This window comes from Rhinichthys klamathensis, unplaced genomic scaffold (genome assembly GCF_029890125.1).
Source record: "Rhinichthys klamathensis goyatoka isolate OS25496 unplaced genomic scaffold, OSU_Roscu_1.1 h1tg000844l_1, whole genome shotgun sequence".
NCBI classification, from domain to species: domain Eukaryota; kingdom Metazoa; phylum Chordata; class Actinopteri; order Cypriniformes; family Leuciscidae; genus Rhinichthys; species Rhinichthys klamathensis.
In genome coordinates, this window is record NW_026607218.1 from 307,501 (window position 1) to 323,684 (window position 16,184).

The 16,184-nt window shown below is 45.9% G+C and overlaps 1 protein-coding gene across 1 annotated transcript in view; it reads left to right on the top strand.

Moving 5' to 3' along the window:
- The window catches only part of bbs9 (Bardet-Biedl syndrome 9), a gene marked incomplete at its 3' end in the record, with an annotated part of 64,970 nt that extends 56,035 nt beyond the window's left edge, over positions 1-8,935 (top strand). The window contains exons 15-19 of the mRNA XM_056243765.1: positions 5,133-5,147; positions 5,928-6,068; positions 7,143-7,235; positions 7,811-7,983; positions 8,783-8,935. Coding sequence (XP_056099740.1) covers positions 5,133-5,147; positions 5,928-6,068; positions 7,143-7,235; positions 7,811-7,983; positions 8,783-8,935 — 575 coding nt within the window. The remainder of the gene's footprint in view (positions 1-5,132; positions 5,148-5,927; positions 6,069-7,142; positions 7,236-7,810; positions 7,984-8,782) is intronic.
- Positions 8,936-16,184: the final 7,249 nt, after the last annotated feature.

The window sequence follows — 16,184 nt, forward strand, 5'->3', positions numbered from 1 at the left end:
GGGAGTGTGTGTTTGGGAGTGTGTGTTTGGGAGTGTGTGTTTGGGAGTGTGTGTTTGGGAGTGTGTGTTTGGGAGTGTGTGTTTGGGAATGTGTTTTGGGGAGTGTGTTTTAGGGAGTGTGTGTTTGGGAGACTGTGTGGTCGGGAGTGTGTTTTTGGGAGTGTGTTTTGGGGAGTGTGTGTTTGGGAGTGTGTGTTTGGGAGTGTGTGTTTGGAAGTGCGTGTTTGGGAGTGTGTGTTTGGGAGTGTGTCTTTGGGAGTGTGTGTTTGGGAGTGTGTGTTTGGGAGTGTGTGTTTGGGAGAGTGTGGTCGAGAGTGTGTGTTTGGGAGAGTGTGTGTTTAGGAGAGTGTGTGTTTGGGAGAGTGTGTGTTTGGGAGAGTGTGTGTTTGGGAGAGTGTGTGTTTGGGAGTGTGTGTTTGGGAGTGTGTGTTTGGGAGTGTGCGTTTGGGAGTGTGTGTTTGGGAGTGTGTGTGGTCGGGAGTGTGTGTGGTCGGGAGTGTGTCTTTGGGAGTGTGTCTTTGGGAGTGTGTTTGGGAGTGTGTGTTTGGGAGTGTGTGTTTGGGAGTGTGTGTTTGGGAGTGTGTGTTTGGGAGTGTGTGTTTGGGAGTGTGTGTTTGGGAATGTGTTTTGGGAGTGTGTCTTTGGGAGAGTGTGTGGTCGGGAGTGTGTGTTTGGGAGTGTGTTTTAGGGAGTGTGTGTTTGGGAGTGTGTGTTTGGGAGAGTGTGTGGTCGGGAGTGTGTGTTTGGGAGTGTGTTTTAGGGAGTGTGTGTTTGGGAGTGTGTTTTAGGGAGAGTGTGTTTGGGAGTGTGTGTTTGGGAGTGTGTCTTTGGGAGTGTGTCTTTGGGAGTGTGTCTTTGGGAGTGTGTGTTTGGGAGTGTGTGTTTGGGAGTGTGTGTTTGGGAGTGTGTGTTTGGGAGTGTGTGTTTGGGAGTGTGTGTTTGGGAGTGTGTGTTGGGAGTGTATTTTTGGGAGTGTGTTTTAGGGAGTGTGTGTTTGGGAGTGTGTGTTTGAGAGTGTGTGTTTGGGAGTGTGTCTTTGGGAGTGTGTCTTTGGGAGTGTGTCTTTGGGAGTGTGTCTTTGGGAGTGTGTGTTTGGGAGTGTGTGTTTGGGAGTGTGTCTTTGGGAGTGTGTCTTTGACTCCCAAAGACACACTCCCAAAGACACACTCCCAAACAAAAAAGAGTGTCTTTGGGAGTGTGTGTTTGGGAGTGTGTGTTTGGGAGTGTGTGTTTGGGAGTGTGTGTGTGTGTGTGTGTGCGTGTGTATGTGTGTGTGCGTGTGTATGTGTGTGTGTGTGTTTGGGAGTGTGTGTGTGTGTGAGAGAGAGAGGAACAGCCATTACTGGCCAGCAATGTCTAAGTAAACAGAGCAGTCGTGGCAGACGAGGTCAGCTGGTCAGGAGAGTGTGTGTTTGGGAGTGTGTGTTTGGGAGTGTGTGTTTGGGAGAGTGTGGTCGAGAGTGTGTGTTTGGGAGAGTGTGTGTTTGGGAGAGTGTGTGTTTGGGAGAGTGTGTGTTTGGGAGTGTGTGTTTGGGAGTGTGTGTTTGGGAGTGTGTGTTTGGGAGTGTGTGTTTGGGAGTGTGTGTGGTCGGGAGTGTGTGTGGTCGGGAGTGTGTCTTTGGGAGTGTGTCTTTGGGAGTGTGTTTGGGAGTGTGTGTTTGGGAGAGTGTGTGTTTGGGAGTGTGTGTTTGGGAATGTGTTTTGGGAGTGTGTCTTTGGGAGAGTGTGTGGTCGGGAGTGTGTGTTTGGGAGTGTGTTTTAGGGAGTGTGTGTTTGGGAGTGTGTGTTTGGGAGAGTGTGTGGTCGGGAGTGTGTGTTTGGGAGTGTGTTTTAGGGAGTGTGTGTTTGGGAGTGTGTTTTAGGGAGTGTGTGTTTGGGAGTGTGTCTTTGGGAGTGTGTCTTTGGGAGTGTGTCTTTGGGAGTGTGTGTTTGGGAGTGTGTGTTTGGGAGTGTGTGTTTGGGAGTGTGTGTTTGGGAGTGTGTGTTTGGGAGTGTGTCTTTGGGAGTGTGTCTTTGGGAGTGTGTCTTTGGGAGTGTGTGTTTGGGAGTGTGTGTTTGGGAGTGTGTGTTTGGGAGTGTGTCTTTGGGAGTGTGTATTTGGGAGTGTGTGTTTGGGAGTGTGTGTTTGGGAGTGTGTGTTTGGGAGTGTGTGTTGGGAGTGTGTTTTTGGGAGTGTGTTTTAGGGAGTGTGTGTTTGGGAGTGTGTGTTTGAGAGTGTGTGTTTGGGAGTGTGTCTTTGGGAGTGTGTGTTTGGGAGTGTGTGTTTGGGAGTGTGTCTTTGGGAGTGTGTCTTTGGGAGTGTGTGTTTGGGAGTGTGTGTTTGGGAGTGTGTGTTTGGGAGTGTGTGTTTGGGAGTGTGTGTTTGGGAGTGTGTGTTTGGGAGTGTGTCTTTGGGAGTGTGTGTTTGGGAGTGTGTGTTTGGGAGTGTGTGTTTGGGAGTGTGTGTTTGGGAGTGTGTGTTGGGAGTGTGTTTTTGGGAGTGTGTTTTAGGGAGTGTGTGTTTGGGAGTGTGTGTTTGGGAGTGTGTGTTTGGGAGTGTGTGTTGGGAGTGTGTTTTTGGGAGTGTGTTTTAGGGAGTGTGTGTTTGGGAGTGTGTGTTTGAGAGTGTGTGTTTGGGAGTGTGTCTTTGGGAGTGTGTCTTTGGGAGTGTGTCTTTGGGAGTGTGTCTTTGGGAGTGTGTCTTTGGGAGTGTGTCTTTGGGAGTGTGTCTTTGGGAGTGTGTCTTTGGGAGTGTGTGTTTGGGAGTGTGTCTTTGGGAGTGTGTGTGTGTATGTGTGTGTGCGTGTGTATGTGTGTGTGTGTGTTTGGGAGTGTGTGTGTGTGTGTGTGTGTGAGAGAGAGAGGAACAGCCATTACTGGCCAGCAATGTCTAAGTAAACAGAGCAGTCGTGGCAGACGAGGTCAGCTGGTCAGGAGAGTGTGTGTTTGGGAGTGTGTGTTTGGGAGTGTGTGTTTGGGAGAGTGTGGTCGAGAGTGTGTGTTTGGGAGAGTGTGTGTTTAGGAGAGTGTGTGTTTGGGAGAGTGTGTGTTTGGGAGAGTGTGTGTTTGGGAGTGTGTGTTTGGGAGTGTGTGTTTGGGAGTGTGTGTTTGGGAGTGTGTGTTTGGGAGTGTGTGTGGTCGGGAGTGTGTGTGGTCGGGAGTGTGTCTTTGGGAGTGTGTCTTTGGGAGTGTGTTTGGGAGTGTGTGTTTGGGAGAGTGTGTGTTTGGGAGTGTGTGTTTGGGAATGTGTTTTGGGAGTGTGTCTTTGGGAGAGTGTGTGGTCGGGAGTGTGTGTTTGGGAGTGTGTTTTAGGGAGTGTGTGTTTGGGAGTGTGTGTTTGGGAGAGTGTGTGGTCGGGAGTGTGTGTTTGGGAGTGTGTTTTAGGGAGTGTGTGTTTGGGAGTGTGTTTTAGGGAGTGTGTGTTTGGGAGTGTGTCTTTGGGAGTGTGTCTTTGGGAGTGTGTCTTTGGGAGTGTGTGTTTGGGAGTGTGTGTTTGGGAGTGTGTGTTTGGGAGTGTGTGTTTGGGAGTGTGTGTTTGGGAGTGTGTCTTTGGGAGTGTGTCTTTGGGAGTGTGTCTTTGGGAGTGTGTGTTTGGGAGTGTGTGTTTGGGAGTGTGTGTTTGGGAGTGTGTCTTTGGGAGTGTGTGTTTGGGAGTGTGTGTTTGGGAGTGTGTGTTTGGGAGTGTGTGTTTGGGAGTGTGTGTTGGGAGTGTGTTTTTGGGAGTGTGTTTTAGGGAGTGTGTGTTTGGGAGTGTGTGTTTGAGAGTGTGTGTTTGGGAGTGTGTCTTTGGGAGTGTGTGTTTGGGAGTGTGTCTTTGGGAGTGTGTCTTTGGGAGTGTGTGTTTGGGAGTGTGTGTTTGGGAGTGTGTGTTTGGGAGTGTGTGTTTGGGAGTGTGTGTTTGGGAGTGTGTGTTTGGGAGTGTGTGTTTGGGAGTGTGTCTTTGGGAGTGTGTGTTTGGGAGTGTGTGTTTGGGAGTGTGTGTTTGGGAGTGTGTGTTTGGGAGTGTGTGTTGGGAGTGTGTTTTTGGGAGTGTGTTTTAGGGAGTGTGTGTTTGGGAGTGTGTGTTTGAGAGTGTGTGTTTGGGAGTGTGTCTTTGGGAGTGTGTGTTTGGGAGTGTGTCTTTGGGAGTGTGTGTTTGGGAGTGTGTGTTTGGGAGTGTGTCTTTGGGAGTGTGTGTGTGTGTGTGTGTGTGTGTGTGTGTGTGTGTGTGTGCGTGTGTATGTGTGTGTGCGTGTGTATGTGTGTGTGTGTGTTTGGGAGTGTGTGTGTGTGTGTGTGTGAGAGAGAGAGGAACAGCCATTACTGGCCAGCAATGTCTAAGTAAACAGAGCAGTCGTGGCAGACGAGGTCAGCTGGTCAGGGGAGTGTGTGTCGACGGCCACTGGTGTTTACACAGGGATAACTTGAGCCTTGCACAGATGGAGCGGAGAGACTGACGCCACATTTAGACCTGCGAGCGGAGGTGCATCTCAAACACTTCCAGCTTATAGCTCATATTTCATAAAGCAGTCAGAGCAGTCGTGGGTTTCACTAAAAGCTTCAGGATGAGTCTCAGGAAAACAGGTGCAGGTCACATTTCAGCCTAAAATCAACAGCGGAAAGCGTATATTTCTGAAGGATCATGTGACACTGAGGACTGGAGTAATGATGCTGAAATTCAGCTTTGATCACAGGAATTTGAATATTTCACTGTTTTCACTGTATTTCTGATCAAATAAACACAGCCTTTGTGAGCAGAAACAGTAAAAAATCTTGTTCTTTTGCTGTAGTGATTTTCAGTACTGGACACATTTTTCTTTTTAGTTTTTTATTAATTTAAATAAATCAACATAAATACTACCATAATGTAGAAATACTTGGCAATTAAACACTATGCTTTTTTTACATTTAAAACGATTGCATTACAGTAATGTGAATATCTTAGTTAAAAGTAAAGTGTGAATGTTTTTCTTATAGTTGTATCTGGTTATGAATGCATTAATCTGACAAGCATGACTTTGAGTGTTTATAGCTGGTATCTTTATGAAATGACTATCAGTGTTTTTCCTGTACTCTACTCGTGTGTATCGGTCTGATCCGTGTGTGTGTGTGTGTGTGTACTCTGATATAAAGTGTTGTGTTGTTCTTCTTTCTTGCTGCCGCACATGTGTCAGAGCTCAATCCTGCAGGTGAGTGACACACACACACACACACACCAGGGCCATACGTAGATGTAAAACATTTACTTGAAGAACCCCCAGAGATTTTAAATGAATATTTCAATAATTTAACTACACATTAGGAACCCAATCTAATAACAATAATTATTATCAATAGTAGTAGTTCTGACTCTAAGGCCATGTGTCCAGTGAGGCGTTGAGCTGGCTGAACACACCAGCGCTCTCCTGAGCCTAGCACTGGCCCTGGGTTTGAATGAGTCTGTGATGCAGACTGTGCTGATTGGTCGGTATTCTATTAGTCCCGCCCCTCCTCCACTGTGATTGGACGCAAAAAAACTTGTGGACACATGGCCTAAATATAAGAAATGAAGACAGAAATACATTACTATTCAAAATTACAGTTGTACTGTAAACAAAAGAATATGTGATAAGATTGTAAAGTTAAAAAATTATATTTATGTCTAAAATCTTTAACGTTCAAACCCCAAATTTAAGCGTTTGTTTTGGCAGAATATTGGCAAAATGCAGGGTCCTATCTTCCCCAGAATGAGTCGTGTACGTTTAAAGTGTGTGTGTGTGTGTGTGTGTGTGTGTGTGTGTGTGTGTGTGTGTGTGTTTAGTGCTGTTTCTGACACTTCTCTCTCTGATTTCTCTGGCTCAGTTTGGTTTATTGGCCTAGTTAAAATGCTTTGCATTGCTCAAACATTAGCCCTCTGCTGCTGTTCGGGCATTTTGGCTGAAAATGTTGTTTTGATTTAATATATTTGTGTGTGTGTGTGTGTGTGCCAGGAATCCCTCGAGTGTCCCAGTGTAAGTTCGTCCTGCCTCTCCGGTTAGTGTGTATCCCGTCCTCAGCGCTCAAGAACGGCAAGTTCAAGATCACCATCGACACCAACAAACCTCCCATCAGCCTCAGCGACGTCTTCCCAGGTACCACACACACACACACACACACACACACAGAACTCCAGGTAGTCCAGACATCTCTGGGAATTAGTGGTGAATCGTTCAGAAACACACTGCATCACACGCCGCCTCAGGGTCTCAGTCGACCATCATCATCCATAACCTTTACTGCCATTACCAACACTACTATCACACTGAGTAGAGTAGTCATGGGTTCAACTTAGCCAGATACACACACACACACACACACACACACAGATGAACACACACACACCGCTCCATCTTGAGACAGGCTCTCGAAAGCTATATATTCGAAATAGATAAAAAAAACACGATATGTAAATGACAATTAAGAAGTTCGGCATGTTCTGCTGCAGCTTAGTGACAAAATATATTTTAAATACAGCAATGTTTTTCAATAATCTATAGGAAGAAACAAAGGCATATTTTCAAGCGCCCCTGTGTGGTGTAGAGCAGTGTAGAGGAGTGTAGAGGAGTGTAGAGGAGTGTAGAGGAGTGTAGAGGAGTGTAGAGGAGTGTAGAGGAGTGTAGAGCAGTGTAGAGGAGTCAGCGTTCCGTTATCAGGGTTATTTAGTCTGAGATCATGTGAGCCTGAGCTGCGGTCAGATAACAGAGGATCCGGCGTCCTGCGCTATCAGCCTATCTCTGTCTGACAGTCTCACACACACACACACACACGACAATCACACACACGACAATCACACACACACACACACACACGACAATCACACACACACACACGACAATCACAGACACACACACACACACGACAATCACAGACACATACACACACACACACACACACACACACGCGCGCACACGACAATCACACACACACACACACACACACGACAATCACAGACACACACACGCGCACACATACACACACATCAACATGACAATCTCACACGCATGACAATCACAGACACACACACACACGCACACATACACACACACACACACATCAACATGACAATCACAGACACACACACACACATGCGCACACACACACACACAGACACATGTTACTGTACATTATTGTGTATTGAACTTCATTTCACTGTTTCTATGTTTTAGATTTCTCTGAGAAGTTGGAGAATAATGACAGTGCTTTAGGCTTCCAGTTCATCACAGGCTCCAGAGTCATCGTCCTCGCCTCTAAAACATCCCGTGAGTACACACACACACACACACACACACACATACTATATAGTATGCGAAAAACAGAACGACAAAAGAGTAGTATTTCCGGACACACAGTGTTGTAACAGCAGGAGGTGTGGGCCACGGTAGAGCATTCATGAACGACCCACACCGTAGGTCACATGACATTCAAATCAGACAGTATCCAATCATAAAGCTATCGGACTGACTGCTGAGTGGACATGCGGTACAACACTGTAAACTAGTGCTGGGAACTGAGGAATAAAGGGGGAAGAGTGAGTATTTCCACAACAAAGAGGGCAGTCAAATCCTGTAATGAAAGTCTTCTCTCTCTCTCTCCCTCTCTCTCTCTCTCTCTCTCTCTCTCTCTCTGTCCCTCTCTCTCTCTCTTCTGTCTGTCTCTCATGAGCGCGCACACACACACACACACACACATGCTTCACTGACGCTCTCATCCATCATGAGCGGAAGCCTGTGATCTTTGTCGGTTGTCATGAGCTAATGACAGGTGCAGGAGACAGGGCTGATAGCGCTGTGTGTGTGTGTGTGTGTGTGTGTGTGTGTTTGTGTGCTCTCCTCAGAGCGCTACAGGATCCAGAGCGAGAGCTTCGAGGACATGTGGCTGGTGGTGAAGGATCTGGTTCAGGGTCTCCAGAGGCACTGCATCTCTCTCGGGGTCTCAGACTTCCAGAACAGCTTCAGTGGGCCGGTGCCGCTCGCCGAGTACTTCCACACGCTCGACCAGCACTTCCAGGTGGACACGCCCACTCCGGCACACAACAGGCTGTACATGCAGCCACTGTCGGGCGGAAACCTCGTATATACACAGTTCCTCGTTTTTTTCCATAAATCATAACTGTTGGTCACCCTTTAAGTCTGCATAGGAGTTTTGAAAATATTAAACCAATCAATAGTATTAAAAAGAGCTCGTGACTAAACCTCGTAACTCCATTGGCTCCTCGGACTGTCAGTCAAACCTCATAACTCCGCCCACCTCTATAATGCATGAAGACACGTCTCTGCTTGTTTGCAATGCAGTGATAAAAAAGAACTGCTTCTTTGAATAACGACAGCGTTTTCTTTACTCAAAAAACACTATAAATATATAAAGGTTAATGTTTATGTATTTGAGGAGCGGAGAAGATCATCTTAATCTAGCGCTGGTCGTCGAGTCACAGCCAGTGCCGTCTTTAACAGTGTAGCTACAATAAACTTTATAAGATGTAAGTTGATGAAACCGTAACTCGATGCACTTACTGCCTCAGACATGGCCGTTCTAATGACGGATAAAACACTCAGAACTGCATTTGAGCTTGATCTAGGTAAAATATTAATATTATAATGACACGTGTGTGCCTGATCATATATAAAGCCACAATATCAACTTTGACAACTTTAATTATTTAAAAATATATAGTGTTTTTTACTGTTTCCTGAAAAGTAGCGGTTTCCGCCCAACAGCGGCGATACGGAGGCACATCGCTAATGAATACTGTAGGACATTATAACACACCCTGAGTAATGTTTCCTGGTTCCTGTGGGAATATGTGTAGCTCCGTGTGGATGCACAGCAGTATCAGGATCTGCTGTCGGAGCGAGCGGTCCAGTTCAGGGCCATCCAGCGCCGGCTGCTGACCCGCTTTAAAGACAAGACCCCGGGGCCACTGCACAACCTGGACACACTGATGGAGGGAACCTACCGCCAGGTCAGACCAGGGACACACACTACACACTACACACTCGAAACCACTTGACCCGACCCAGTCCAACACTACCGCCACTGTAGTGTTATTGTATCCCTTAAAACTCATCTTTGATCACCAAAATTACATATTTAAAAAAAATGTCCTTCATGTCTTAAAATATCTTGAATGTAACTCGACACCCTCGCCTCATTTAGTATGCTCGGTTCTATGAATATGCAAATGAGCCCCGCCTCCACTCACTCACTCAGCTCAGAGATCCACTGGTTGACGATCACACGTTGATCTGATTGGTTACAAGGTCGTTTGTGACGTCAGAAACACCAGCGATTTCAAACCGTGTTTTTGAGACTGTCTTTGGTTCACTGCAGTTTTAAGGAGGAGATACTCAGCAATGCTGTCGACTTATGAACTTACACATGGTGTGTCTTAAAGCGTATTAAACACCACATAGACACATAAACAACATTAAACGCTGGATTTACACCACAGGGGGACTTTAAACTTTAAGATTTAAAAGATTTAAATCTGTTTCTGAATATATATATATATTTATATATTACCAACCCGTACCTTGAAACACTAACCAGGCTAGCAGGGTAACCCAAACCTTCTAAGAAACACAAACAGTGTATATTCTAATGTTACTGACATAGTGTGCAGTGTTGAATGTGTAATGGATTTCAGAAAGTTTCTGAATAATTTTATAGTTTTGTATGTTAAAGACACCCTATTTTTAAATCCAGCCTTTAATGTTATTTATGTGTCTATGTGGTGTTTTTAATGTGCTAATTAAAAGACACACCATGTGTAAGTTCATAAGTCGACAGCATTGGTGAGTATTTTCTCCTTAAAACTGCAGTGAACCAAAGACAGTCTCAAAAATGCCCCTGTTTCCCGCATCACAAACATGTGACCAATCCCGTCACGTGTGGGCGGGGCTTTTCCTATCATTATTTCTAAGGGTCTTGATGTTTAGGCGGCTTGACTCTGAGACGGCGAATGGGAACATGGTTTATGTAACATTAGCAACACATTATTAGCTGGTTGATAACGTAGTCAAGCAAATGGCTAATCATATCAACTACTGTTATTATGTGTCTGATGTTGTAGAGAGCGATTCATAAACGCATCACCATTCTGATACATCGCCCTGTAGACGAGCCGGTGTAATCTGCTCTTCACCTTCTCATTCTGAATCAGTTTCTGGCTGAATTAAATCAATATTTCCTCTTGCTGTTATGTTGCGTTTACTGCAGTAAAGTTGAGCAAGAGGATCTCTGAGCTGAGTGAGTGAGTGGAGGCGGGGCTCATTTGCATATTCATGGGTTGGTGTATATTAAATAAAGCAAGGGTGTCGAGTTACATTCAAGATATTATAAGCCATAAACACATTATTTTACAGGGAAAAACATTCAAATATGTCATTGTGATTATAGTGTACATCCTTAGCAATTATATTTGTATTTATTTACTAGTGGGATTAAAACAAGGACACTGAATGACTGTTAACAAACACTCTTTTCCAATTGTGTCTTGCAAGCTAGCTTAAAACCTTCAGGATTCAGAGATGAACATTACACATCATCATGTGCTTGTCATCGATCTCTGCTGTGTCTCCATCATTATACGTGAACAGATTGTTGTGTTTGAGCTTCGGATGCTTGTGGGCACTCGCTCATTCCTGCTCAACCTCACTCTCGTTCCTCACACACACAGAAACCCTGACTTCTAAATGCAGGACCAGCGAGATGTGTTGAGTTCTGGAGACTGGCTGTGAGTCCCACAAGTGTGTTTCCTTCTGTGAGAGCTTTAAAAGGCGCGTGTGTGCGTGCGTCTGTGTGTGTGTGCGCTCTGTGTGTGTGTTCTGTGTGTCACTGTGTGCTGTGTGTCTCCCTGTAATCATCAGTAAAGGTTAAGGTGGCCCTCAGTGATTGACAGCTCTCTGGGGCCCCGCACTCATAATGGAGCCTCTCTCCAACAGCTTGATTTATCTTAGCCCAAATGGAGTGTTAAACAGGGCTAAACACTTCTCAACACTGATCCTCCTGTCTACAGTAATGGCCATGGTCTGAGATCTGGAGCAGTGTGTGTTTGTGTGGAGCATGTGTGTGTTTGATGCCAGCTTCAAAAGCGGCTCTCAGGTGCTGCGTGTGTGTGTGTGTGTGTGTGTGTGACCTGTGGACGGCCTCAGGGAGTTCCTGTTTTTCTTCTGCTGCACTTTTCCTCTCCTCCCTCTTCATCAGCTCTTATGAGTCTCATTCATAGTCCAGTAGGGCTCAGGCACAAACACACACAAACACACACACTGATGCACAAACACACTGATGCACAAACACACACTGATGCACATACACACACTGATGACACTGATGCACAAACACACACTACACACTGATGCACAAACACACTGATGCACAAACACACACTGATGCACAAACACACTGATGCACAAACACACACTGATGCACAAACACACACTGATGACACTGATGCACAAACACACACTGATGCACAAACACACTGATGCACAAACACACACTGATGCACAAACACACACTGATGACACTGATGCACAAACACACACTGATGCACAAACACACACTGATGCACATACACACACTACACACTGATGCACAAACACACACTGATGCACAAACACACACTGATGCACATACACACACTACACACTGATGCACAAACACACACTGATGCACAAACACACACTGATGACACTGATGCACAAACACACACTACACACTGATGCACAAACACACACTGATGCACAAACACACACTGATGCACAAACACACACTGATGACACTGATGCACAAACACACACTGATGCACAAACACACACTGATGACACTGATGCACAAACACACATTGATGCACAAACACACACTGATGCACAAACACACACTAATGCACAAACACAAACACACACTGATGCACAAACACACACTGATACACACTGATGCACAAACACACACTGATGCACAAACACACACACACACACTGATGCACAAACACACACTGATGCACAAACACGCACAAACACACACTGATGCACAAACACACACACACACTGATGCACAAACACACACTGATGCACAAACACACACACACACTGATGCACAAACACGCACAAACACACACTGATGCACAAACACACACACACACTGATGCACAAACACACACTGATGCACAAACACACACTGATGCACAAACACACACACACACTGATGCACAAACACGCACAAACACACACTGATGCACAAACACACACACACACTGATGCACAAACACACACTGATGCACAAACACACACTGATGCACAAACATACACTGATGTCGGCAGCTGAGATTAGATCTGATGTTTATCAAATCCAGTACAAAAGGGACACAGGACCACTTAAAGTTTGTGACAAATTAGAGTGATAAAGAAACATGCTAGAATGAGAAGAAAATTAAGAGGAGAAAAATGGGTCTCTTGATGTTAAAAAGAGTTATTAAGTGCAATAAGCCATGAAGAAGAGCTCAAAGCTTTTTTATGATTTTGGTCATACCACCACTACATGATAGTTTGACTTACTTTAACTGTGGTAATGAAGAAACTGCTCTGACATTACAGTAGTGGATCTGACTGAATATATAATAACTGAATAATAATAGAGAAACTAAAATAGAACAAATTGGAGCAAACGACTTGTCTGGAGAACTATGTTCCACCAGAGGAAATAACATTGAGTAAATCGGTCCAAACATTTATACTCTCCACCCATAAATTATCCGATTAACAGTGACGTCACAATCTGAAGTTATACTGCCACCATCAGGTAGAGAGTGTAAAGACGGTCGTAACAGCTGATAACTGTTATAGGGTTGAGAATGCAGCGCATACTTTTGCATTCTGAACTTCTGACAAATGTACATCTGCAACAGTAGGGCTTTTTACATGTGAGCTAGTTTACCCTGGGTCATTCTAAAGCCCACGTGAGCTAGTTAACCCTGGGTCATTCTAAGCCCACGTGAGCTAGTTAAACCTGGGTCATTCTAAGGCCACGCGAGCTAGTTAACCCTGGGCTATTCTAAGCCCACGTGAGCTAGTTAACCTGGGTCATTCTAAGCCCATGTGAGCTAGTTAACCTGGGTCATTCTAAGCCCACGTGAGCTAGTTAACCCTAGGTCATTCTAAGCCCATGTGAGCTAGTTAACCTGGGTCATTCTAAGCCCACGTGAGCTAGTTAACTCTGGGTCATTCTAAAGCCCATGTGAGCTAGTTAACCCTGAGTCATTCTAAAGCCCACGTGAGCTAGTTAACCCTGGGTCATTCAAAGCCCACGCGAGCTAGTTAACCCTGGGCTATTCTAAGCCCACGTGAGCTAGTTAACCTGGGTCATTCTAAGCCCACATGAGCTAGTTAACCCTGGGTCATTCTAAGCCCATGTGAGCTAGTTAACCTGGGTCATTCTAAGCCCACGTGAGCTAGTTAACCCTAGGTCATTCTAAGCCCATGTGAGCTAGTTAACCTGGGTCATTCTAAGCCCACGTGAGCTAGTTAACCTTGGGTCATTCTAAGCCCATGTGAGCTAGTTAACCCTGGGCCATTCTAAGCCCATGTGAGCTAGTTAACCTTGGGTCATTCTAAGCCCATGTGAGCTAGTTAACCCTGGGTCATTCTAAGCCCACGTGAGTTAGTTAACCCTGGGTCATTCTAACCCCATGTGAGCTAGTTTACCCTGCGTCATTCTAAAGCCCACGTGAGCTAGTTAACCCTGGGTCATTCTAAAGCCCACGTGAGCTAGTTAACCCTGGGTCATTCTAAGTCCACGCGAGCTAGTTAACCCTGGGTCATACTAAGCCCACGTGAGCTAGTTAACCCTGGGTCATTCTAAGCCCACGTGAGCTAGTTAACCTGGGTCATTCTAAAGCCCATGTGAGCTAGTTAACCCTGGGTCATTCTAAATCCCATGTGAGCTAGTTAACCCTGGGTCATTCTAAAGCCCACGTGAGCTAGTTAACCTGGGTCATTCTAAGGTCATGTGAGCTAGTTAACCCTGGGTCATTCTAAGCCCATGTGAGCCAGTTAACCCTGGGTCATTCTAAATCCCATGTGAGCTAGTTAACCCTGTGTCATTCTAAACCCCACATGAGCTAGTTAACCTGGTTCATTCTAAGGTCACGTGAGCTAGTTAACCCTGGGTCATTTTAAGCCCATGTGAGCCAGTTAACCCTGGGTCATTCTAAGCCCACGTGAGCTAGTTAACCCTGGGTCATTCTAAGCCCATGTGAGCTAGTTAACCCTGGGCCATTCTAAGCCCATGTGAGCTAGTTAACCTTGGGTCATTCTAAGCCCATGTGAGCTAGTTAACCCTGGGTCATTCTAAGCCCACGTGAGTTAGTTAACCCTGGGTCATTCTAACCCCATGTGAGCTAGTTTACCCTGCGTCATTCTAAAGCCCACGTGAGCTAGTTAACCCTGGGTCATTCTAAAGCCCACGCGAGCTAGTTAACCCTGGGTCATTCTAAGTCCACGCGAGCTAGTTAACCCTGGGTCATACTAAGCCCACGTGAGCTAGTTAACCCTGGGTCATTCTAAACCCACGTGAGCTAGTTAACCTGGGTCATTCTAAAGCCCACGTGAGCTAGTTAACCCTGGTTCATTCTAAAGCCCACGTGAGCTAGTTAACCCTGGGTCATTCTAAGTCCACGCGAGCTAGTTAACCCTGGGTCATACTAAGCCCACGTGAGCTAGTTAACCCTGGGTCATTCTAAGCCCACGTGAGCTAGTTAACCTGGGTCATTCTAAAGCCCATGTGAGCTAGTTAACCCTGGGTCATTCTAAATCCCATGTGAGCTAGTTAACCCTGGGTCATTCTAAAGCCCACGTGAGCTAGTTAACCTGGGTCATTCTAAGGTCATGTGAGCTAGTTAACCCTGGGTCATTCTAAGCCCATGTGAGCCAGTTAACCCTGGGTCATTCTAAATCCCATGTGAGCCAGTTAACCCTGTGTCATTCTAAACCCCACATGAGCTAGTTAACCTGGTTCATTCTAAGGTCACGTGAGCTAGTTAACCCTGGGTCATTTTAAGCCCACGTGAGCTAGTTAACCCTGGGTCATTCTAAGCCCATGTGAGCTAGTTAACCCTGGGCCATTCTAAGCCCATGTGAGCTAGTTAACCTTGGGTCATTCTAAGCCCATGTGAGCTAGTTAACCCTGGGTCATTCTAAGCCCACGTGAGTTAGTTAACCCTGGGTCATTCTAACCCCATGTGAGCTAGTTTACCCTGCGTCATTCTAAAGCCCACGTGAGCTAGTTAACCCTGGGTCATTCTAAAGCCCACGCGAGCTAGTTAACCCTGGGTCATTCTAAGTCCACGCGAGCTAGTTAACCCTGGGTCATACTAAGCCCACGTGAGCTAGTTAACCCTGGGTCATTCTAAGCCCACGTGAGCTAGTTAACCTGGGTCATTCTAAAGCCCATGTAAGCTAGTTAACCCTGGGTCATTCTAAATCCCATGTGAGCTAGTTAACCCTGGGTCATTCTAAAGCCCACGTGAGCTAGTTAACCTGGGTCATTCTAAGGTCATGTGAGCTAGTTAACCCTGGGTCATTCTAAGCCCATGTGAGCCAGTTAACCCTGGGTCATTCTAAATCCTATGTGAGCTAGTTAACCCTGTGTCATTCTAAACCCCACATGAGCTGGTTAACCTGGTTCATTCTAAGGTCACGTGAGCTAGTTAACCCTGGGTCATTTTAAGCCCATGTGAGCCAGTTAACCCTGGGTCATTCTAAGCCCACGTGAGCTAGTTAACCCTGGGTCATTCTAAGCGCACATGAGCTAGTTAACCCTGGGTCATTCTAAGCCCATGTGAGCTAGTTAACTCTGGGTCATTCTAAGCCCACGTGAGCTAGTTAACCTGGGTCATTCTAAGCACACATGAGCTAGTTAACCCTGGGTCATTATAAGCCCACGTGAGCTAGTTAACCCTGGGTCATTCTAAGCCCACGTGAGCTAGTTAACCCTGGGTCATTCTAAGCCCACGTGAGCTAGTTAACCCTGGGTCATTCTAAGCCCACGTGAGCTAGTTAACTCTGGGTCATTCTAAGCCCACGTGAGCTAGTTAACTCTGGGTCATTCTAAATCCCATGTGAGCTAGTTAACCCTGGGTCATTCTAAAGCCCACGTGAGCTAGTTAACCTGGGTCATTCTAAGGTCATGTGAGCTAGTTAACCCTGGGTCATTCT